At 38.8% G+C, this 22,543-nt stretch overlaps 3 protein-coding genes and 1 long non-coding RNA gene across 4 annotated transcripts; 2 read left to right on the plus strand and 2 right to left on the minus strand.

The window, feature by feature from the left end:
• Positions 1-1,267: 1,267 nt before the first annotated feature.
• LOC144642995 (uncharacterized) lies at positions 1,268-5,331 on the minus strand. The gene is made up of 4 exons (XM_078502113.1): positions 5,173-5,331; positions 4,551-4,738; positions 2,001-2,273; positions 1,268-1,664 (listed from the first exon to the last, which is right to left on the minus strand). Exons 1-4 carry the CDS (start codon positions 5,276-5,278, stop codon positions 1,317-1,319), a joined length of 915 nt encoding a protein of 304 aa, XP_078358239.1. The 5' UTR covers positions 5,279-5,331; the 3' UTR covers positions 1,268-1,316.
• Positions 5,332-5,352: 21 nt separating this feature from the next.
• Positions 5,353-13,293, plus strand: LOC144642996 (exosome complex component CSL4-like). The gene is made up of 4 exons (XM_078502114.1): positions 5,353-5,627; positions 10,737-10,811; positions 11,640-11,892; positions 13,004-13,293. Exons 1-4 carry the CDS (start codon positions 5,472-5,474, stop codon positions 13,099-13,101), a joined length of 582 nt encoding a protein of 193 aa, XP_078358240.1. The 5' UTR covers positions 5,353-5,471; the 3' UTR covers positions 13,102-13,293.
• On the minus strand, positions 6,588-9,375 carry LOC144642997 (uncharacterized). Its single transcript, XR_013568828.1, has 4 exons — positions 9,001-9,375; positions 8,477-8,556; positions 7,639-7,878; positions 6,588-7,600 (listed from the first exon to the last, which is right to left on the minus strand). It is a non-coding gene; the product is annotated as an uncharacterized LOC144642997 (long non-coding RNA).
• Positions 13,294-13,915: 622 nt separating the features above from the next.
• Positions 13,916-22,129, plus strand: LOC144642998 (cation channel sperm-associated auxiliary subunit beta-like). Its single transcript, XM_078502115.1, is given in 6 exon segments — positions 13,916-14,599; positions 15,222-15,469; positions 15,793-16,110; positions 16,740-16,877; positions 17,783-18,682; positions 18,684-22,129. Coding segments are annotated over 6 exon segments (3,612 nt in total). The 5' UTR covers positions 13,916-13,953; the 3' UTR covers positions 20,046-22,129.
• Positions 22,130-22,543: the final 414 nt, after the last annotated feature.

Genomic DNA, 22,543 nt, shown 5'->3' on the forward strand with positions numbered 1-22,543 from the left:
GCAAAGCTGGAGAAAAACCTCTTATCTTCGAGGATTAGGGTAATGTCCGCAGCCAAATATATCAGTGCATATTTTTAAAGCCGAATGGAAGTTGTGCTTAAATATCTTCAAATATTTTAACACAGGGCAGCTCATTTTCCCGGGGAGACCTTTTTTTAAAAGCTGTTTAACATCAGAGTAATTCTGTTGGCGTTCAAATAAAAGCTAGCCTGCTAAAATTGTTCAGTTTTATTCAATTTAACAATTAAAAACTGGAGGAATATTCCTTGGTAGCCTGTTGGTGGATATCATCTGAGAATCTCCAATTTTGGCTACATCATGTGATGTGCTTATACCAATAGGTCAAAGGTTTCTTTTTTCAGTGTTGGGCTTGTATCTTTTATCGGTTCAGTAGGTTTAAAGACCCTTTTACTTTTTTGAGATGATGTGAAGTTTACAATGCAGTATTCTTAAACTAGTGCAACTAAATATTTCAGAGGAAAAATCAATTCCAGCTTTAAAACCAACCACTTTTGTAACACAAAATTTCTTGTAAAACAAGTGAAAAGAAAGAAAGAAAGAAAAGCGTGCCATGAGTATAATGCTTCTTTATCGGAATATTATTTTAGAGTAAAACAGTGTAACTTTGTGAGACTGATGATCGTATTACTGTTGGTTTTTACTGGCCATCTACAGCTACTGACGTAATAGAATGGAGTACAGAGAACTGTCCTTTTTGTTATAAGTACCCTAACTAGTATTAAAAACAGAAATACCCGAAGAATAATAAGCGTATCTGCTTAGAGTGTGTACCGCTGCACATTGTGAAGAGTCTTCCTGTTGCCTGTGTCGCCCTTCGAGCAGGTGAGCCAAGCGCGATTGGGTGGTGGGAAGGTAACCTGTTCCCTACCCCTGATCGCATTGCGCCCTCGAGCTCCCCTTCAAGAGTCCGGGAGAATTTGGTCTGTACATATTAGCATTTTTCATAAAATCGTGAGTAATTTTTTGTACCTGAAATTATAGAGCATCTTCCTAGATAATCAAAAGAATCAAATTGGAGTCCAAATCCTAAAATTGCTTCCTTATATTTATTGCAGAATTATGTACATCATTACAGTAAGTATCATCAAAAGAAGGTTTAATAATTCAAAACAAAAATGCTATATTCAAAACAATTCTACAGATACAAGGTTACAGATACATCTTCATGTCTGTACGTAGGATTAAAGACATTAAATAAACAGACAAAGGCATATTAATAACATAATGTACTTAAACAATAATTATTAAAGAAATAAAAAGTATTATTTACATGTATTCTAGCTATACAAAATGTCTCAACTTTTCTCCACATCTTTTAATGGATCCAGTATTAAGAAATCTGCCTGTCCTTTGTTGAAACCTTTTGTTGTGTCTATAAAGTTCTGAAATGCAGCTAATGTGTTTTTTAGCTTCTCTTCCACTTTCCCTTTCATTTCTTTTATCCTTTCAGTTTCCTGTTCAGCAGCCACTTTCAGCTGAATCTGTTCATCAATACGACTTTCTAACTCCTTCACTTCTTTTTCATGGACCTCTTTTTGTTGAAGAAGTTTCTTCTCCTCTTCCTTTTTACATTTATCCTCCATTTCCATGACTGCTTGCTTCTCTTCTTGTTTTAATCTTTCTTTAAGATTCTTCAGAGCTTGCTAAATTTGAAATGCAAAAACTTTATGTTAGCTTCAGTTCTCCTAAAGCAAGTATATAGCAGATAATGTGTTCGTCTGGCTTCCGACGTGTGGGTCTGTATAATTTATACATTCTACTACAAAATTTCCTAATTTTTAGTTTAAGAAGGTAGCCATTTGTCAACATGCCAAATGTCAATGAAATCAGTTTGCCATTCTTAAAAATATCTTGTTTCCAGTCATACAGTAAAAATATAAAATATATTCCTGTTCAGGGAATAAGCCTGCCCTCCTACTTCAAAAGACAGCTCTCTTCTCTGAAGGAAGGTAAAAGATTTTTTATTCAACATTTGATACCTGCTTCTCTTTCTCTGCAGCCAGAATGAGCTGTTTCCTTTTCTCCTCTTCAGCTTGAGCCACTTTTTTTGCCTCATCAGCTGCTATCACACGTTCCTCTTCTCTCACCTTCTGTACAGCTTCTGACATTTCCAACAAAAACTCTTCTCTGGCTTTCACAAGAGCCTCTTCCAATCTCTTTTCACCTTCCTCTTTTTCCCGCTGAACTTGCTGAGCTGCTAGCTTTTTCATCAGTGCTTCTACTCTCTTTGACTCTGCCTTAACTGCCTTTTCCTAAAAATATAGTAAACAATGATAGTGCTAACTCAGAACAAATCCTTTGAATATGTTGTCACTTCTCAGTAGGGCAGGAAGCAGGAGAAGGTCAGGTAATTACCGTAATGATTCGATTTAGCGCCCTCCTTCCAATAAGTGCCCCCTTTCGAATAAGCACCCCCCTTCGAATGTGTTTTTGTTAATAAGCGCCCCTATTCCAATAAGTGCCCCCATTCTAATGAGCGTCCCCATTCTTACATGTATAAGTGCCCCTATTCTAATAAGCGCCCCCCTTCTAATGTGTTTTTTGTTAATTAATAAGCGCCCCTATTCCAATTAGTGCCCCCATTCTAATGAGCGCCCTCATTCTTATAATTCCCCTTATTCTAATAAGTGCCCCCTATTGTGGATAACTGCCCCTAATGAAGTCATCGACGTTGAACAGATTAATGCATGAACATTTACCGTACCGTACATGTATATATTTGCTGCTAAAATGAACAGTTCTTTTAAAAGAAGCTGAACTTCCAACAATTTGCTACTGTTACAGTTTCTGTCATTGTTAGTTATCTTAATACTTATTAAAGTTTTGTTTTGAATATTTGGTTGTTTCTCGAAAAATTAAATAAGCGCCCTGTCCCGAATAAGCGCCCTCCCTTGAGGTGCCAAAAGTAAATAAGCGCCCGGGCGCTAAATCGAATCATTATGGTAAATAAACTTTAGTTTTTAAGTATGGAAAGAAGAAGGGCAAGAGGCAAGAACTTCTGACCTCTCTGTAGCCCATTCAGAGAGGTTTCACTGTTGGCAAGTTCTCTCTTCCATGGTTACTTTGCCCTCCACTCCCCCTCTCCAAAAAATGGTAAGATTATGCCACATGAATTGAAAAGATACTCAGCCTCCCTTTATAGTTCATGTTTCAACCTAGTAATTTCTGAATGTTGAATTAGAATATTTTTTTTGTTTTACAATACTGCGATATTTTGTTCAAATACTGATGTTGGTTTCTTAACAACAAATATCACCATTTACATGTGCACTAGTCTATCATTGCAGTGCTAGTTAATGTGGTCCGAAAACATTTTACAGTGAAACCTCGATTTAGCGAAGTGCCAAGGGACTGGGGAAATTTGTTCGTTATATCGAGGGTTCGTTATATCGAAAACCTCGATATAACGAATTTGCGGCAAAACAACCAAAATGTTCGTTATATCGAGGTATAGTTAATAATTGTTTTTAAAGCTGTGACGTTGCACTACCCAGTATTTAATGATTTGAACTGTCTGAATGACTGTCAAAAAATTATATTTGTGCTTTCATGTTTAATATCCACATAGGTATGGACATTTGTCTTTGAAATTATTTTCCTGTTAGGATTAAAGTATTTTCATCCTTGTTGGTCTGTTCTACATTCATCTTTTGCCGCTTGTTAACTGAAATTCGTTATATCGAGGTCCTGGGGGGGGGCACCCGGTATATTTTTGGGTGGGGGTGTGCCGCTGGGAATTTGAAGCCCTTACCCTATACCAGACCATGTTCAGCTGATTTTTGCAACCCTATACTAGACTAGACACTGAAAATCCCTACCCTATCCCAGACTTGCATTTTGTTAGAACTGTATCATTATCAGTGTTTTAATGGAAAACCATCTGTGAACAACGATGCCGCGATGATTTTATTTACGTTTAGGAAAGCCTCTTTCTCTTCCGAGTTTCTGGACTATATTCGTCATACCGTCGATCGGTTTCCCGGCAAATGCTACCCTTTTCTAGACCAAAACTCTCTGATTTCTATACCCTAATCCCAGACTAAACTGCTTGAAAACCATACCCTTCACAGCGGCACATACCTATATAGCTCATGTATGGGAGTGCCCCCCCCCCCCCCCCCGGGATCGAGGTACATTTTACGTTTGGGCTTCCGGATTGTGTTCGTTATAACGAGGATTTCGTTATATCGAGGTTCGTTATATTGAGGTTCTGTTCCATACATTTTACTGTAACTTTGGCCGGGCTGAAGATTATCATTCGTTATACCGAGGTCTTCGTTATATAGAGGTTCGTTAAATCGAGGTTCTACTGTACCCGGCATTTTCAAATTTCTCCGTTTTCAAATTTACCTGGGTCAGTGTGGACGGGGCCTTAGGCTGCGTGCCTTTCACTTCCAGGCTGATCTAGTACTATTGCCTCTGTCCAGGTTTTCACACCTCTTGCCTTTCAGCAGTCCTCCCCCAAGTTTTGCCTTAGGTATAGATCCCTCTTATCCTTTTGTATCATAACAGCCCTGTGTGTCACTCACCTGAGTTTTCTTGGCAGCAGCCATAGCTTTTTCTAGTTCATTTTCAGCAGCTTCTCTAGCTTCCTTCAGAGCTCTTGCTTTCTCTTCAGAAGCTAGACGCCATGCTCTCTGCTCTACCTCTGTCACATTCTGTTGTCTTTCTTTCTCAAGATCAGTGACAGTTCTTTGATAGAGTTCGTTTCCTATTACTGGAATAACATAACAAACTTACATTAAATCACCCAAGAAAGATTACACTTTAAGCAGTTAGCCACAGCTTAAGAATTATTGTATTAGGTAATGGCAGTCCTCAATCAAGTAAAAGTTAAAGTTGAAGGGCCAGTTTATTACACTAGCTACTGTCAAAATAATTTCTTATACCTTTAATTTACTTTTATTTAAAAATAATTGTTCCCAGAGTGGAAGAAAGTAAATCCGAACGTTTTCATGGAGTTTACAAAGCACCCTTCAACCTTCCTTCGCTGTTCCCATATTTATAGTTTGTTTTACAAACAAACATCCACATAACAGTCAAGGTTTATTTGATAAAGCAGGTTAATACTGCTAATTACAAATTTTAATTGGCAAGGCACAAGTCCCGATGTGCACCTTCACTAAATCAATGCAATGCTTTGGATCTTACCTAAGATATCCTTGTGAGTTGTAGTCTGCGTGACAGTTACTTTAGTTTCTTCATATGGTTTATTAGGTAACACAGAACGGTCATGAGTAGCAATATAAGCCGCCATCTTTGCTTCGAAAAGTCAAATGTTCGTTGTCCTGGCAACAGTCAACTTTTCAGACAAGACCGCATTCAACAAGGACAGCGGCTTTTAACAAAAAATCAAAATGGCGGATAAAACGAGGTATTTCTTTCGTTGACAAAACGTTCTGTTTTTCCCTGAACACGGCTAAAATAGATTGAAATAGGAAAGAGTCAATATGGTATCTATACACGAGAATGCTGTTGCAATTCCTGGAGAAAGATTAGGTAGTCTTGAACAGTTTTCACCTGGGAATGGAACTTATGTTCGCCATGGATATGTACATGCAAGTCTAGCTGGTTACAAGCAGATACAAGAGCAGGAAAATGGAGAGGTGTGTTCCCAGGAAATGTGTGAAAATAAGTTAAAGTAATACAGCTTTTTGAATACACCGTGTTTTAAGTTATTCTTGCAGTGAACAGGTTAATGCAGAGCTAGCTCAAGGCTCCTATAAATATGGGTAATACAAATGTATTTACACACTGTAGACACTGTACCCATAAGCTCTTATACTAACATTGATGTCAGATTAAACATGGCTAAGACGAGAAATAACCTATTCTTGAAACAAAAATTGAACAATCTATGATTATTTCTATTATTCAATCAAGTTTGCAGGTGTTTCATTAACAGATTGTCATGTACACTTTTTTATACTATACATAGTATCATATATAGTAGTTTTAATTATCGCATATTTTATATTTTAGATCTGCGACATTTGTTTTTAGTTTTTAAATACTTTTTTATTTCTATGGAGGACCTCCCTGAAAACCACGTATTTACGTGACAGGCGCTTCCTCTTTAAAGATTGTTTTATTATTATTATTATTATTATTATTATTATTATTATTATTACAAGTGAAACCGGTAAAAACAATATATAATTATATATTCCATAGAAAACAGGAAAATGTGAAAAGGTTAAAAAATAGATTAGTCTGAATAAATCTGCAGCTTACAGTACTTTTATAAGTAAATGCCTACATTGTGCGGTTCCAGAAAATTTGATACTCACCCCAAGGATGGTCAATGGAAATTCTGAAGGAGAGGGAGGGCGCAATAGCCCAAATTTTTAAAATAAAGTATGAAGCTAAACTGAAAGTTCCAGGGGGTCGGAAGGGTCCAATCTTGGGGTAGGTATGGATATTTTTGGAGCCACACATTATAATTAAACTGCCATTAAGGTCTGGACACACTAGGCGACACATCGCTGCAACACGCCGCGGTGACAGTCGCCTAGTGTGACATGCGACAAACTGTGTCGCTGCAACAGAATTTTGTCTTTGCGACGTCTTGCACGAATTCAAACTGGTTTGAGAGCGCGTCATGTATTTTCGCCATATTGAATATGGAAAACTAGTTTGCATTCCCCCTCTTCCAAATTAGCTGTTTGTGCACCAAACAAACACCTTGTTGCAGCGACTTAGTTGTAAGCAGTACACATGGAGCGACTTGTCGCCGCGACCTGTCAAGTCGCATAAGTTGTCCCGACCTTTACACTATTGAAGACACTTAAGCCTGTGCTAGAGTAAATTTATGGTCTGCGATAGTAATTTCGTAAATTTTCGTAATATTTTCGTAGAATACCCCGCCATTATTCATCTGCTCCCGTGGTCCACAGTCCGCAGTGAAATTTTGTTGTTAAGTTATATTTCACTCATAACGCAGTCCGCAGTCATGCATGCCATTAATCAAAATTGGATTTAATTGTTATAATTGCCTGCCACCGCGGTCCACAGTCCCATAGTGTTTTATTTGAAAATAATACAAAGTCTGCTAATCGCCTGCCACCAGGGCCCGTAGTCCCGTAGTCGATTCTAAGAAATGCTAGTAAATGTTATAATCGCCTGCCACCCTGGTCCGCAGTCCCGTAGTGGATTTAAGAACAGTAGATATCCTGAACACAATATAAAGGCTAACCGCAAGCAACCAAATCGCAGTCCGTAGTGTACCCAGAATTCTACATGTTAACAATATATAGTGTTGCCCTTACAAATATAGATAGCTAACCGTGAACAGGCTAACCAAAGTGCATTTTAGGCTAACCGAAATGAATAAGTAGGCCTCTCTAAACACAAAACATTCTGTCCCATATGTTCACTATGGGACTGCGGACCACGGTGGCAGACAAGAAATGCGTGACTACGCAGTGGCAGGCAATCTAAACACCAAACTTTTTGTGACGGACCGTGGACCGCGGTGACATTAAAATCAGTTCAGCATGAAATAATTTTTGATATTTGTATGGTGACTGCAGACTGCGGTGGCAGTCATTTCAGTTATGCAAAAAAGTGCTGGGGTAATCTACAATCATGCCAAAACAAAATAGTTTTGTCATGAACCCAGAATGGTTTCAAAACTTACATGTAATAAAGTGTCAGTATTCACATGTAGCCTTATCTGATTGGGTTCTGGGATGTTCATATTACATATAACATAGCTATAAATGTCACTAAAGTATATTCAGGTTTAAACTGGCAACATGTGGGAATCAATCATGTGACAATTTTATTACATTAACACAATGTGTATTTTTGAGTTCATTTTGACTAAGAGAAATGTCATTGCACTCTTCAAGTCACCTGTAAATAGAAACAAAACAAACAAAAACTGTTTATTTTGATGAAATTGCTATTTTTCCAGCATGCAGACTGTATATTGAATGGCCTTTTTCAGTGTGTGAAAAAAAACTGACTGCTTTCATGTTGGGCTAGTGGATTCAATAATTTTTTCCACTTGCTAGATAGCCAAATGACATTTATGGATTTTTATTTGTTGTTGTTGATCTTTCCAGAGAAACATGGGACTTTGGGCAAGCATATAATGGTTTCACCTTGCACAGTCTACCTGGGTCAGGCCAGGAAGAAATCAATTTTCTTTGCACCCTTCCTTTCATTAATCATAATTTTGCAGAAAAAAATGTCAGTCTTCATCTGAATTTTTTACATTGCTAGCTGTAGTTTAAAATGCTACTGAAGGCCATCCAACAACTGAAAATACATGCCTTAAAAAAATGTCAAACAGCTTTTTTATAACATAGGCAAATGTCTGGTCAAAAAGTAGATCTTTTAAAAATGTCTCAGGTAGTGAATGTGTGAAGAGAGGAGGATGGGAATTGCTGAGATTGGCTAAAGAGATCAATAACTGCCTGAACTTGTTATAATCCATAGTTTAACTCACCAGCAATTCAGAAAGTCCTCAGTTCAGAATTCTGTAAATCCTGTTTACAAATTAGACATTCTAATAATCCCACAAATTACCTATATACAACAAAATGCAAAAGAAACGTCAATCTATGTCTGGCAATACAATACACATCGTGGTAAGATAGAAATTTAAACTTTAGAAATGGTCTCATTTATTTCTTTGCGGCCGGAAATGACCACATGGTCAATATTTTGACAAACATTTCCTCACGTATAAATAATTAAAGGATGCGATTCTTATTAAATTGAAGTAGCTTAACATTCAGATGACAAATATAAATAACAATTACATGCCTCGACGAACTGAGTGACATTACTATGACACTATCGCCTCAAAATCTACAAGATCTTTTCGGCTTTAATTCCAGTGAGCTAAGACCAGCTTAGTTTTAGTACGATTCTATCTTTAGCACTTTTATTAATCTTCACATAAACGCCGAAGACATAAGCTTAAGCCAGTCTTCAAAATGAAATTATAGTACAATGAGAAACGCTTACCTGAAGTCTCTGTTAGAAATGTTTGTGCGAAAAGCTTCCACCGTTTCTCCTCATTCCATATTCTTCTCCAGTATCGGGAATACAAATAAAGGATATCGAATACCCTTTGTTTCGGGACTCGTGATCGCGTCAAGAAGAAAGAACATTGACAAAACTATCCTATAGAACTCGAAATTGCAAAATCAAAACACTAGATCGACGCCATTTTGAAAATGCGCCCGCAATACGGACCGCGGGGAATCCGCAAGCAGGGGGGACTAGGGGGGACACAGCTTAAACTCTCCCCAAGCGCCACTCCTTTGTCTGAAAGAAATTACATTCAACCTCGCTCAGAGCAATTACAATGAAAAGAAACTGATCACGCTATAATAAAGAGCATACACTCAAGCCTTTGGCAAAATTTTCTTTTATTTCAAATGCAAATGGTCGTTGAGTAGGAAGCCAACAAACTTTTCTATTGTATTTTTTACTATCGTACTTTTTCACGAAAAAGTAATAATGGCCATTTTTCAAAACACTATTTAAAAAACTACAACTTTGCTCAAAAAGATCCTAAGAGAGAGGTTCTAGTAAAGTTTTCAAGCGAATTTAAAAATGTGATCCGTTCTGGTCACGTGACCGATGACGTCATAACAATGGGACTAATTAAAAACTACTTTACATATAATTATCTACCAACATGTAATTTCTTATTACCTCGCATTTAATGCAACGCCAGATACGCACTTGTACCCAGACTCCCATTTTTTGAAAATTGTGCATAGCTACCTTAATTTTGATCTTTTGTTCGGTACCTGGGCAGTCCGAAATGCCTCACACCAATGTGCTTCAAACTGCAATGACTGCATTTTTAGTAATAAACTATTTTCGTCACAGTGAGCAAAAACGAACTTCTGAGCAAAGTCACGTGACTAATGACGTCATCAACCTACGACTTATACAATAAGTAGTTTATGGTAAGAGTTATTTCTATACGACGTACTACTCCTGCTGACTTCAAACTGACCAAGTTATTTGGCATTGACGATTTTTCAGTTGCAAAGGATTTTGGGAAGGTTTTTATTATAATTATATATTGTTTTTATAATTATTATTATTATTATTATATGCCATAGAAAATACAGCCAATCAGCATACAGGAGAGCTGTTGTATATTCGGCGGTATTCAACTCAACCTTCCCATTGGGCCCTGCAATCTTATGCTCGACGAACATGGTATGCTATGGAATATCCCGCTGTCACTTGTATTTTCTTGGTACAAGTGCCTTGTGGGATATTCCATAGTATACCAATTGAAAGCGTTGCATAACTAGTATATACTCTTTTGCACAACCATTCTCAGATGCTGTATATATAGTTAGACAAGGGTCTTGACAAAGTGCAAGCCAGCGGGTCAAGTGAGCCGTTCAGGTTAGCCTACAGTGTACATGTAGATAACCCATTAGTCAGCCTAAATAGTACTCAAAGAGCCTGGCCAGTTAGCTTAATTAGGTAGCTTGTGGTTAGTCTTTATATTGGGATCACAGTGTAGGGGTGTCTGGCTCGCAAGTCATGTGAGCCGTTCTGGTTAGCCTAAATAACACATTGGTTAGCCTACAGTTAGTTAAGGTAGCTTATGGTTAGCCTTTATATTGATTAGGGATTTCTGGCTCGCATATTGTGCACCCTTGTTACACAATCATAAGGCAACAAACTTAATTTTCCTTACTTTTCTTGTTTAATTTCCTTACACAAAGAAATCTGTTATACACATCATAAGAGAAGAAGAAAAGCATGTTGTACCAGAGGTTGGTTCAGTGGTTACATGCAAGGTAAGTAAATAGCTGGCTGGCAGTGTTCAACTGTCGTACAAAACAGAACAATAAATGTAATTTCCTTGCAAGTCAGTATATATGCAAAAGTTCATTGTAAATATATATTCAATACTGAATAGAAATGAGTAACCAGCATCTATACAGAAGATAAGATATTTCCTAGCTTCTTCTTTCCTTGTCATCATTCTCTTTCTCATTATTTGCAGCTATATCTTTTCTTGGGTAAGCCCTTGTACATGTCTCGACATGGGTTGGGTTGCAAGAGCGGGAAGCTCAGTTCTTGAAGTAGTATATTAATCACAAGAGACACTGTTTCATTGGGATATCCAAACACCGAGAAGAGAGTTGAAAATACATTGTGCAGCAGAGTATTTGCCAAATTTAAGTGTTAGGATAGCTGATGAGAACACTGTTTTGAGTGTTTGATATATCTTCTCAATTGAAACAAAAACTATGTATGATAAACAGAAAAATAAAATGGTAAAAATCTAAGCTAATTAAGACCGGGTATCTTAACCTCCTTCACGGTTTCAATTTTCTTTGTTTTAACTTGATGAGTAATGAGTTTGAGAATAATGAGTAATGAGTTTGAGAATGCAATTTTCAACTTTTTTTCATATTTGCCTTCATTTATATGTTTGACTGTTATGTTGCTGGAATTGATTTTAGTAATATTAAAGAAAAGAGAGTGTTTTGTAAAATATCATTCTATTCTTGTAGCATTTGGTATTTTTCAGTATCCTAGAATGAATCCAAACTTGTGAGTCCAAAGATAAATCTTGTGCAATAAAATGGAAACCTTATCATTAAATTACAACTTTTCAGGTAGTGAGTACAAACCCAAGGTTCTGTAAGGTGGCAATTCTTGGTGTAGAGTCAACGTCTCTCAAAGAACCATTTAAAGGAACAATCAGAAAAGAGGATGTTTGTGCAACAGAAAAGGACAGAGTTGAAATGTATAAGTCGTTTCGCCCTGGTGATATAGTATTGGCCAGAGTTTTAACTCTTCATACACAGACATACCTTCTGTCAACAGCTGAAAATGAGCTGGGGGTTGTTTTTGCCAAGAGTGAAAGTGGTATGTTAAATTGAAGTTTTACTTATGTATGTGTACTGTATACAGGTAAGGTAGGAGAGTCTGTGTTGGGCGAAGTGGCTCATACTGCTGGAGCTTATCCCAGGTTCTGGGTTCTGTAGCATGGGGCGGCTAGGAGTATTTCTACTCCCCCTCAAAAAGTATTGCCAGTACCATTTATACTCCTTGGTGGGGAGGGGCACTGGAGAGCAAAGTGTCTGGCCTAAGAACACTAGTGGAATGACCCAGGAAATCCCGGATACCAAGGGAGAGGCCCGGATAGGGCTGGATCACACCACCCCCAATTTGTCAGGAGGGGAAAAATAATTCAAAAATGTCACTTTATTTAAATAGAAAATAAAGCAAGACAAGAAGAAACTTTAGCTCCTTTCTATACTCAAATGTCTGGTCTGTTGTTACGCCAAAACGTCTTTGCCATCTCCCGCCACTATAAGCGGGTTACCCCCCTGGGATTTTAGGCCCTAATGGTCTGCCAGTACCTACCCACCCCCCTTGGTGGGGAAGATCACTGTGGAGCAAAGTCTCGCCTAAGAACACAATGAATAACCCCATGTGTCAGAGTTCGAGAAAACCCAGATCACTCGATTCAGAGTCCAGAGCATAACCATTAGGCTACTGCACCTCCATGTGTACTGTTTATACATACGTACATACATAACTTTATTATTTGGCTCGTCTGTTGTGTATGTGGCAATAGCAGCAAAGTCTGTATGATGTCATAAAATCCAAAACAGTTGCATAAGAAAACTCAAACCCAAAATGGCTGACGCTTATGTCCAATATTCTTTCCATACTGAAATATTTCCCATTCTCCAACTTTAGTTTAGACTTAATTTCCAAGAATTTAATGGCAGTTTACTCGAACAGTGGAGGTTTCTAACATGTTTCATTTCAGACCTGTAGTGATTGAAAGGAGAAAACCAAACCACATTTCCTGTATTTTCAAGGTTTCAAAAGTAGACCCAATTCGTTCCAGCTGATTTGATATCTCTACCCCACCCAGAAGGACATATTGTGTACTTTACTTTTATCTTGGGAACTGAAAGTGCTTGTTTTGATTCCTGTTAAACTTGTTTATCACTTTTATCTCTAGGAGCAGCAATGGTACCAATCAGTTGGTGTGAGATGCAGTGCCCTAAATCTAGAGCTAAAGAATACAGAAAGGTTGCAAAGGTCCAACAAACATCATGAGATTGATATTTATGAACGATCACCATTCATCCCTGAATGGCTACGTCAATGGCCAGAGAAACAGACATTTGAAAACAAGGCTTTGCAGTTTTAAGCGTAAAACTTGAACATTGATGAAGACCCTGTGCAAGTCTAGTAAGAGAATATGTGAAGGGAGAAAAGTTGTAAAATAAATGATTTATCACTTTGAAATTTTGTTTCTTGTTTTTATCAGTTTTCTTTTGCACAAAACAAAAGCAGAGGGGATCAGTGGTGGATCCAGATGTACTCTGAAAAAGTGGGAGGGGGGGGGGGGCGAGGAGGGGAGCAAAGTGAAGGTTTTCAACCGAAATTGGGCTCCCTCCCTCCCTGCCACTGCTTTTAGCCGGAGAAGGAAAATTGAACCAAACCCAAACCTTTCTTGTCTCCCTCCATAGCCTTGTGTAACAGTGCTATGACTAGTACCGACCTAACACCTGTAAAATATGCCATCCGCTCATAGTGACCCCGTGTTGAGCCAGGTTGAGCCCACTGCTCTGCAAATACTTCAAACGGATGTTTACAGAAATTATTTTGACAACGGGTTCCCAGTCATGTTAACACGTCTGTAATTTTTAAATCTACATCTACAACCGTGTCCTTTTCAAAAATTGCCGAGATCCGCTTAAAGTGTTTTCAAAATGACATGATTTCATGATCGTCGTCATGTATATTAAAACCACAGTCACTCGAGTGACTATGTAAACTGAGCGCTCTGCATTTCAGATTTTCCCGCCAAAAGAGTGCCGCGTTACCCCGCGTACCTCTCGATTTTGGCGGGAATTTAGTACAGCGAGCTACCAAAGACCAAAAACCTTCGCACACAAAAAGAAAATGTCTGCAAGTTCGGGTTTCTTTCTATTAGCTGTTCATTTTGTGTTAATACTTATCAAGACATCGAACAGCAGCGCATTTATCTACGATGGTGAAAAAGGAATGGTGGAAGCTGTGGTATTTACAGACTTTTCCTCTCAATTTACCGAGCCTTACAATCTTCTGTATTTCAAGAATGCCTTTCTTTCAGTTCACTGTCAGTTGAGGAATCGAAGCAACGATACTTCAGATACTCGAAACACGTTGGTAAATCAGTATTCTGCCCAAGGTATGTCTCCAACTGTCACGTTTATCACACTGGGCTGGTCAAAATCCTACAATTTCGACGAACTTATCCAAGACGAAAATGTTTTCTGGACGTTGAACATTTCAAAGCACGAAGTACTCGAACAGCACGTTGGAGCAAACAGCGGCAAAATCCCTTGGACTTTTAAAGTAGAACTTGGACAAGGCCTCAATTTGTTTGAATCTTGGGGAACTGTTGTAATGCCAGATATAGAGCCTTTACTTTCGGTTGAGCTCGGCGACCACATGACCGAATTCAACGAAGTTTCTGCGCCAGTAGATGTCATAGTTTGGCAGCATCCTTGCAGTTCAGGAGTAGCTGTTTTGGTTCCTGTTTTTGATGGCAAACAGTCTTTTAAAGGTAAGACACTACAGAGGTGAATTTCCTATTTCTGATGCTTTAAGTCTTGTCGGTTTTGTATCGAATTTAATGCAGAATAAATACTTGATTTATGTGTCATAGTTGTTTAGTTTGAGCGACAAATTATTATACAAACCGATTTACATTTTCTCCGTAAAAAATTCAAGCTTTTTTCACTTATTTTTATGTAACTTTTTTCTCTTATAATTTCCTTCACTAAATGCTGACTTCAACAGCGTTTTTAAAATGTTTGGCTCTGATTGTTTATCAGTTTTTTTACGGGCATTTATGTTTCTGAGAGCCCGGTCTATTTGATCCTGTTTATATCAGGGTCAGTCAGGGTTTTTAGGTATACCATATACAGGGGGCTTTTAAATTGGGCCTTTTTATGGGTATTAAGTATATTGTGTTTTTCCAAATTTTTGTATTTTTGAGGGGAAATTTTCGGTATATTGGGTAGATGTCCCCCCCCCCCCAGCCGACCGTGTGTTATGTGTGCTTTTGCAATCGTGTCCGTTGTCGTTGCTGTTTTGTTTGTTGTAGCTGCTTTTACAAACCAAAACCTTACTATAACATTATCAATACGTATCTTAATTACATGTATTTCCTCTCCTTATCTTAGGAAGTTACATAGCAGTGACTCACGGAAGTTTCACTCCAAATACTACTCACTGGTATGACCTTCTTCATCGTTCCTCTGGTCACCCAGACAATTATTCTATTTGCAAGGAAATCTCGTTCGCCGCTTGTGAGAAACTTTCGATTTTGGACTTTACATTGGTGGACAATTATATTTTGCTTGTAACTACAAAAGGTTTGATAAGGTCGGAATCAATGGATGAGGTTGGGCAAGAAGTCAACAAAACTAAGGTATGTTTAAAGCAAGCTTCTCCCCCTGGATGGGATGCTAGTCCATCCCAAGTTACCAACTTTACCTTGCTCTATGTCAGTTTTATTAGTTGAAGATCAAAGCAGTTTATATCAGATATACGAGGTGGTTCAATTTTACCTTTGGTACAATTTGGTGTTTTCCTTTGTTTTATATTTATTATTTTATATTACCATAAACTAGAACAAACAAAAATGCCAAACTGTACCAAGGGTAAAATTAAACCACAACATATTTATGTATGTCCTTCCTTTTTGGTACTAAAACTGGAATAATTGGGAATCTTTTTTTGTGATTCTCTTAGCTGAAGTTTTTTCAAGTGTCTAACATTCATTCGACAATTGATCAAGCATTTAAAGACGCGACAGTGGAGCGCAACAGAATCAAACTGTACCACACAGCTCAATGCGATGGACATGAGATGTCAATCAAAGAACACGTGGCACATCTGATTTACACACCGGCTGACGAGGCGCGTTCTATAATTCTCACTAGTGAACCTCCATTTGATAAATGGTCTTCTCTTAAATTCCCTGACTCACTGAAGGAGTTCTCAATGCTTGGCATGGCATGGGATGTTCAAAGAAATACAATGGTCTTACTTATGAAGGACCCTAACAAGGTACAGGCCTTCATTAACATTTTATTATGTTTGACAACAGTTGTAAAGTTTTTTGCAAATTGAGAAGTGGCATAAGTAGACTTCAGTTCTGATGTCAAATAATTTCCCTAAGCTTTGATTTTTTTGGAAAAAAAATTCCTTTCTTGGAAACTATATTGATGTGGAAGAACAAAACTTTATAATGATCCAATTTGAAGGACTGTGAGAGTTTGTGGGAAAATTAAAACTTAAAGTACGAGAGCGCGATTTTCAGTACTATAGTGGCACAGCTTCATGCTTGGAATTTTATCAGGCTGTCTATATTTAAAAAATAAGATTTAATGGCAATTACAAAATAATTTTTATTACGGAAGTCATTTAAAATTGTACAGACATTTTTGGCTTGCCTTGCAAACACTACATGTTTGCCATGTTTCTAGCCCTCAAAGAATGGTGGGGAAAAAATTGTGAGCTGAGTCTGTTCGCGACACTTACTGAGTGGGGGTGGGTACCAGTCTTAAAGTGGTTGGTGGTTCTTAATATCAGAAGAAGAGTGCGAGTACGGTGTAGGAGAAAAGTTCATGTTTCAAACACGTCCTTGTAACTATAGGGTCAGGATTTTGTGTTATATATGCCTTTTGTCTTCACAGGTCCGTTCCTTGGTTGCAGTGCTTGATCCACAGGCCTCCCAACTCCTGCAACCCGTTTTCCGATTCCCAGAAAATGTAAGCCTAACAAAGATTGCATTCCACGCTCACACTCATGTCATCTTCGTCTATGGATCCCAGGTAAGCTGATAGATTTTAAATAAAGTGTTAGATAGATTAGGAAAAAGATGAACACTTGGCAACCATTTTATAGAGCATTACGATCAGTCGGAAATTAAGAGGTTTCTAAAACGTGTTTCAAAGCTATCTCGTTTATTCAGCTCCAGTAAGTCATCTAAAGAGTTGCAACGTTGTTTAGTTTGATGCCCCTAGCTCTTTTTTTGGTAATTATGTGAATGATAACTCAACCGCCGTTGTGGCTGTCGAAAGACTGAAGTTGCGAACGTCACCTCCCTCTGTGGAAGAGTGGATGAACTGGTAATAAGTCAAATGAAGTCTGTTTCCTGAGTTTCCCCTTCGTAAACATCCGATATCATTTTTAACGGTCGGTGCCATCACTGATAACTGACTAAGCCGTTCGTACGAGTGGGTGCCATTTCTGCTCTAGTTGTACGCCAGGGCAAGGTTGAAACTGTGCTCTGATTATTAGGTAAAAATTGACCTAAATAAGGTAATTATTAGACCTGAGTTAGATTCGCGCTTAGGTTAGGGATCGGGTAGTCTATTTTAGATGTGACAGACACCTTATATAATTGAATTTTTCCGGAGATTTGGAGGATTAACGTGGTGTGCAGTTCGATCCTGGGTGTTGACATGCATCTTTTGTTAGAAAAACAATCGATGACAGTGAAAAAAAAATGGTTAGCCCTAAAATAGCATCGAGCGTTTGGGAAACGCAAGACTGGTAAGATACGTTTCCTGGATTTCTACCTTTGCCTATATTATTTTGTAGGAGCTGTTTTAATCGATGAAACAAATTTATGTTTAAGACATTCAGTGTAATGAAAGAAATTGGGACGTATCGTATGCTTTAGAAAACCACTTTCCTTGTAAACAATTACAAGACTTGTTTTGGGGACGTATAGGTGTGGCTATCACTTGACGGAGGGAACTCGTTTGACAAGATGCTGGACACACACTTGCGAGGCGATTCAGTGTCGTCACTATTTGCTAACAGCTTAGGAGACGCTTTTGTTTTGGTTACAAGTCATGGCGTTGTATACAGTGGCTGGTCGGGCATTCCACGAGTCAGTCAGATTGAACCGGCGTCTTCATCTTCCAACTGCTCCTTCAAGATTGTCAACTTTCAACATCAAACGTCCGTCAACATAATTTGTATACAGAACACCTCTTCTCAGCTCACCTTTAAAACTTACAGCATCGATTTAGCTTCACAGATCAGAGCCGATAGGACTATCCTTTTTAGACCACTTCTTGCTAATTTTGTCACTGGAAGGGAAGCAGAATTTTTGGCCTTTTGCGGCGACGCCTTCTTCTCAGATCATATTGCATGTCCTGACTCGTTTCAGCAGTCTGATGTTGGACGCATTCTGCGAACACGAAATGGCGGTTCGGCTCTGATTACTGGAGTCCAGCGGACTTCAGATACAAGTGATTTTAGTGCACTTGTCACTGGTCTCATCATCAAACCAATTGCGCCCGTGGACAAATCAGACGCCCCTGCCCTCCACTACACCCTTCATATAAACGTCACTGGTTCATATGCTTATTTACAGCTGCGAAACTCAGTGAATGATTCAGGCTGGCGAGGTGAAGACATCGGCAAAACAGTTCGGCTTTCCAGTGGAATAAGCATTATTCTAACAGCTTGTAATAGTCTTTCATCTGCTACAGGAAGGCTACCAGCATCACAGAACGATACGGGAACTTACCTCGGTGAATATGAAGAAGGAACTTGGTTCCTCATAGATTTGCGTCCCTTTTATGCCTTTCGTCCAGTAGGCTCTCCTGTACTCCGTGTACAGCCAAACGGATATCGACAGCGCTCAAGTTGAGATAGTCAATGATGACCAGTTCTCATTTTCAAGCGAAAACGTTGGGGATGTTTTGAAACACGGGCGTGGATGGGGTCTGATCGCTTCTATTGCAACAGTCGCATCTGTTGCCATGACCTCAGCTAGTATTATACCCGGAAACTATACGGACAACTGGGGTGTTTACAAGGCAGACGTTAGCATCGACTCGTACATCCCTTACATTCCAAACCCTCAGTTTCAAGGCTGGTGGCTGGCTGAAGACGAGTGTCGACATTTTCTTATTGAAGAGCCGCCCAGCAGACTTGAGCTCTACCATCTGGATTCCAGCGAGAGCCTTTCATTCACTCTCCGCGCCATAAGCAAAGCAATTGCCGACGAGAACCCTACAAAACCTCTGCTGAGAGTGTATATTGGGAACACACTGTTGTTTTATGTAGAGTCATCGTACCAGTATTCCAACATGAATCACACCCTACATGTTACTTTAACAAAAAGACCGTTTATAAGTGGAATATCATCGATTTCCGTGAGATTACACCAAACTGCGTCTCTGTTATGCAAGGAAGCATCTTACACTGTGCACGGGGGCTGTCCACCGACTAAAAAGCTGCGTTTCTTGTACCCTTTACCATACGCTCTGGATAACTTTTTAAGTGCGGAAATCACTGACTCCAAAGGGATTGTGAGGAATTTGAAGCTGCCTTTCAACTACAGAGCTCCCTCCCCGCGAGGTAAAGCAATACCGATGTCTAAAAATGCTTACAACGTCGACCCACAGAAGCCTCTTTACAAAACCACGTACGCCGTAACACGAAGCACACTGCGATACAAACAATGCAGAGGAAAAGATCGCCGCTGTGATTGTGGATGTACTAAAAAAATGAGAGGCTCATCTCTTGTTAAGCATTCCGATTGTATCGATACTGTATACCGCATGATGTTCAGTGAAACACTCACCCCGCGCTTTGTTGTGTTACAAGAGGGCAGAGAAGAAGAACCGTTACGCTTTCCGTTTTATCTTGAAGAACTGAATCAAAGGAGGGATTTCATAATACTTTCACCTAGTGACTTAACTTTCTCGGGTATATCGTCGCCGGTGCTAAAACAGGACCTAAACAGCTCTATACAGTTTGAAGGCTCGGGCTTGTACCACTTCCGTGCTCGTGTCGTACAAGAGAATTACACCTTCTGTTCCCTGACGGACGAATTCCTGGTATTCGTGGTTGATACTCCTTTACCATTTCCAGTAAATGATGTGGTACGTGCCTGCACTGGAATGGGTTTCGCAAGTGTATTATTTTTTGTTTATACGCGATACTTCCATGGAAAGAAGAAGATGAAAAACGATTAGGACTAACTTCTTTATTTGTGACTGTGTCTTGATTATATTCAGATTATTTACGATTTTTGTAAACGCGTGGACAAGATTTTTGTTTGCCGGCCAGTTTGTTTTTCTATTGTATATAAAAAAAGAACTTTCTTTGCTTGGCGAAAACAAGCTTCGATCACAATGCTAAAAGAATTTTACTTAGTCGTATCTTGTGAAATGTTAACAGAAGTTTTCAGCTTTTTTTCTCTGTCGGTTTCAGAAAAATCAGTTAAGATAACTTGAAATGATGAAGTTAACTCTCGTAAGTTTCCTTTTCTCTGCGGTCAAGAATATGCCTACATGTATACTCAAGGTATTAAACCGACCAGAAGTCATAATTAAAGCCCATTTTTCGTTCTAGTAGTACTGGTTGAACAATGCGTTTTAAGGTTCCTTTCCGCAGTCTGGGCGTGGGCTCTTTTTTCTGTCGCAACGGGCTTCAATTACAGACGAGAAATACGGTAGTATTTTATTATTAGTACTTCTTGCAAGTTTGTCAGCTGTTGGTTTACCTTATCAACATTATCTATGGAATAAAGTTCATTGACTTTGGATCGAAAAAATCACCAACTGAAGAATTTTCCTTAAAGGTTGGTTCTTAAATGATACAGTGTAATGATCGCCCCGATCGTTTCTATCGCATCGATCGTTTGCAAATACTGAGAGGATCGAAGGCGATCGAAGCGATTCGAAGCGAACGGGGGTTCTCATATTATCGTCCCGATCGCATGGTATGAGCGAAGACCTACGACAAACAATCATTTTAGCCCTAGATCCAACACAATGGCAGCCTTTAATGAAAAAGCTTCGTGACCTCCAATCTTCTCAGTTATTGAAGTTTTAAGGCAAAGAAGGGAAAGAGAAGGTAGAAGGATAGAACACGGGCAATCCAAGCGATCGTGATATCGCCCCAATCGCCGCAGACGTTAGCGATCGTCCGCGTGTAATGTTCTCATATAATCTCCCCGATCGCAAGAAAACTTTTTGAAGTGACGAAGGCGATAGCAACGTTTGGGTCGATTATAAGTGATCTTCGCTTCCTACTCTCTGTGGCTTCATATATAGTTTTTGTTAGGGCATTACCCAATATCGCACAGACTTCGAATCCTGTTGAAACTACAGTCGACATGTTCTGAGCTCTCTTGGCCTTTTTAGTGCCCTGGTTTACCCAATTGTAAAGAGGGCTTTTTCTTAAGTTGTTTATTCGCGGCTCACATTATCACACAACTATACGATATCTTTAAAGAAAATTAGGATCGCTTTTTTTAACGGGCTAGCAGTTTCATTTTGCGTCTCTTATATGAAGACAAGTTTGTCTTCAGTTCTTGGCGTACTTACATATGCTTTTTATTGTTAAACAAATTAATGCACGTTTAATAACATTAACGGACCTCCAAAACAATCAACTTTAATTGCAGACTAAGAAAAGGCTAAATAAGCACAGAAATGTAGAGAAAGTTTTTGGTTCTTTTTTTTCAATGTGTTTAGAGGTGAAACGTTAACCTGAAACACTATAAACATAGGGGAGATTCATACGGCATTATTCACACTACTCGATTAAGTGAAAGTGTGATTCCAAAGCATTAAATTTTTGTAATTTGCATGTTTGTTTATTTCCCGGAGGATCAATTATTTGCATAAGATTCTGAAAAGCATCCACTGCCAGACCATTCTGGTTGCAAACTGGCATGTTAATAACATTTTTTATTCATTACTTTTCGTATTTATGGCCATAGACGTAAATTCTCCGAGTTAGAACACTTCTACGCATTTTGTTGGAGAAATTAATTCTTTTCGAAAGTATTGTACAGTACACTGAATGTTGATGTCGATGCCGACTGGCATCAAACCTTTATGGAAGAGAACAATGAACAAAGCAAAATAATATAAGATCTTAGAACACAACTAAGTGAGAATATGCTTTCTATAAGCCAAAGGCGCGATTTTGTCTACAATTCCTAACAATTTTGGCATGTTGAATTATTCGTGTAAGCAGAAAAACATGTACATTAATGAAAGGGCTAAGTACATCTAAATGTAAAACTCTTTATTCTTTGTGTACAGAAGTTAATTGTTTTATGTACAATTCAATAGCTGAGGTATTTTAGCAGCTGCTAAACAAACAACTCTTAACCAAAAGATGTCTGCTATTCATGGGAACGAAAAGCCGGTCACAAGTAACGACGTTTGAACTTCCATGACTGCCCTCTGCAACAGCAGTGGTAGTAACTCATTATCGTTTTGATTATTCTGTGGCTTCCAAGCTGAGGTAGCTTTCATTTTAAAGCCTGGGGCTCTGCGACAAATGGATAACAAAACGTTAAGCCGTGTCTCCGGAAAACAAACACTGCTGACAAGAAGGCTCGATTTGTCCTGTGGCTTGATCAAAAAAGAAAACGAGCAGAACAATGCGGAACAAGTCAGTACTGAGAATAGCACAAGGCCAGTTTGGAACGAAGCTCGATCTAGACCACGCCGAA

Source organism: Oculina patagonica, chromosome 2 (genome assembly GCF_052425735.1).
Source record: "Oculina patagonica isolate OP01 chromosome 2, crgOcupat, whole genome shotgun sequence".
NCBI lineage: Eukaryota > Metazoa > Cnidaria > Anthozoa > Scleractinia > Oculinidae > Oculina > Oculina patagonica.

Coding starts and splice junctions, on each gene's coding strand:
- LOC144642995 (XM_078502113.1), bottom strand. CDS start 5,278: ATGGCGGCTTATATTGCTACTCATGACCGTTCTGTGTTACCTAATAAA. Junction 2,274..4,550: donor CTGCTGCCAAGAAAACTCAG/GTGAGTGACACA, acceptor CTATATTTTTAG/GAAAAGGCAGTTAAGGCAGA. Junction 1,665..2,000: donor CTGCAGAGAAAGAGAAGCAG/GTATCAAATGTT, acceptor TTTCAAATTTAG/CAAGCTCTGAAGAATCTTAA.
- LOC144642996 (XM_078502114.1), top strand. CDS start 5,472: ATGGTATCTATACACGAGAATGCTGTTGCAATTCCTGGAGAAAGATTA. Junction 5,628..10,736: donor AAGAGCAGGAAAATGGAGAG/GTGTGTTCCCAG, acceptor CCTTACACAAAG/AAATCTGTTATACACATCAT. Junction 10,812..11,639: donor GTTCAGTGGTTACATGCAAG/GTAAGTAAATAG, acceptor ACAACTTTTCAG/GTAGTGAGTACAAACCCAAG.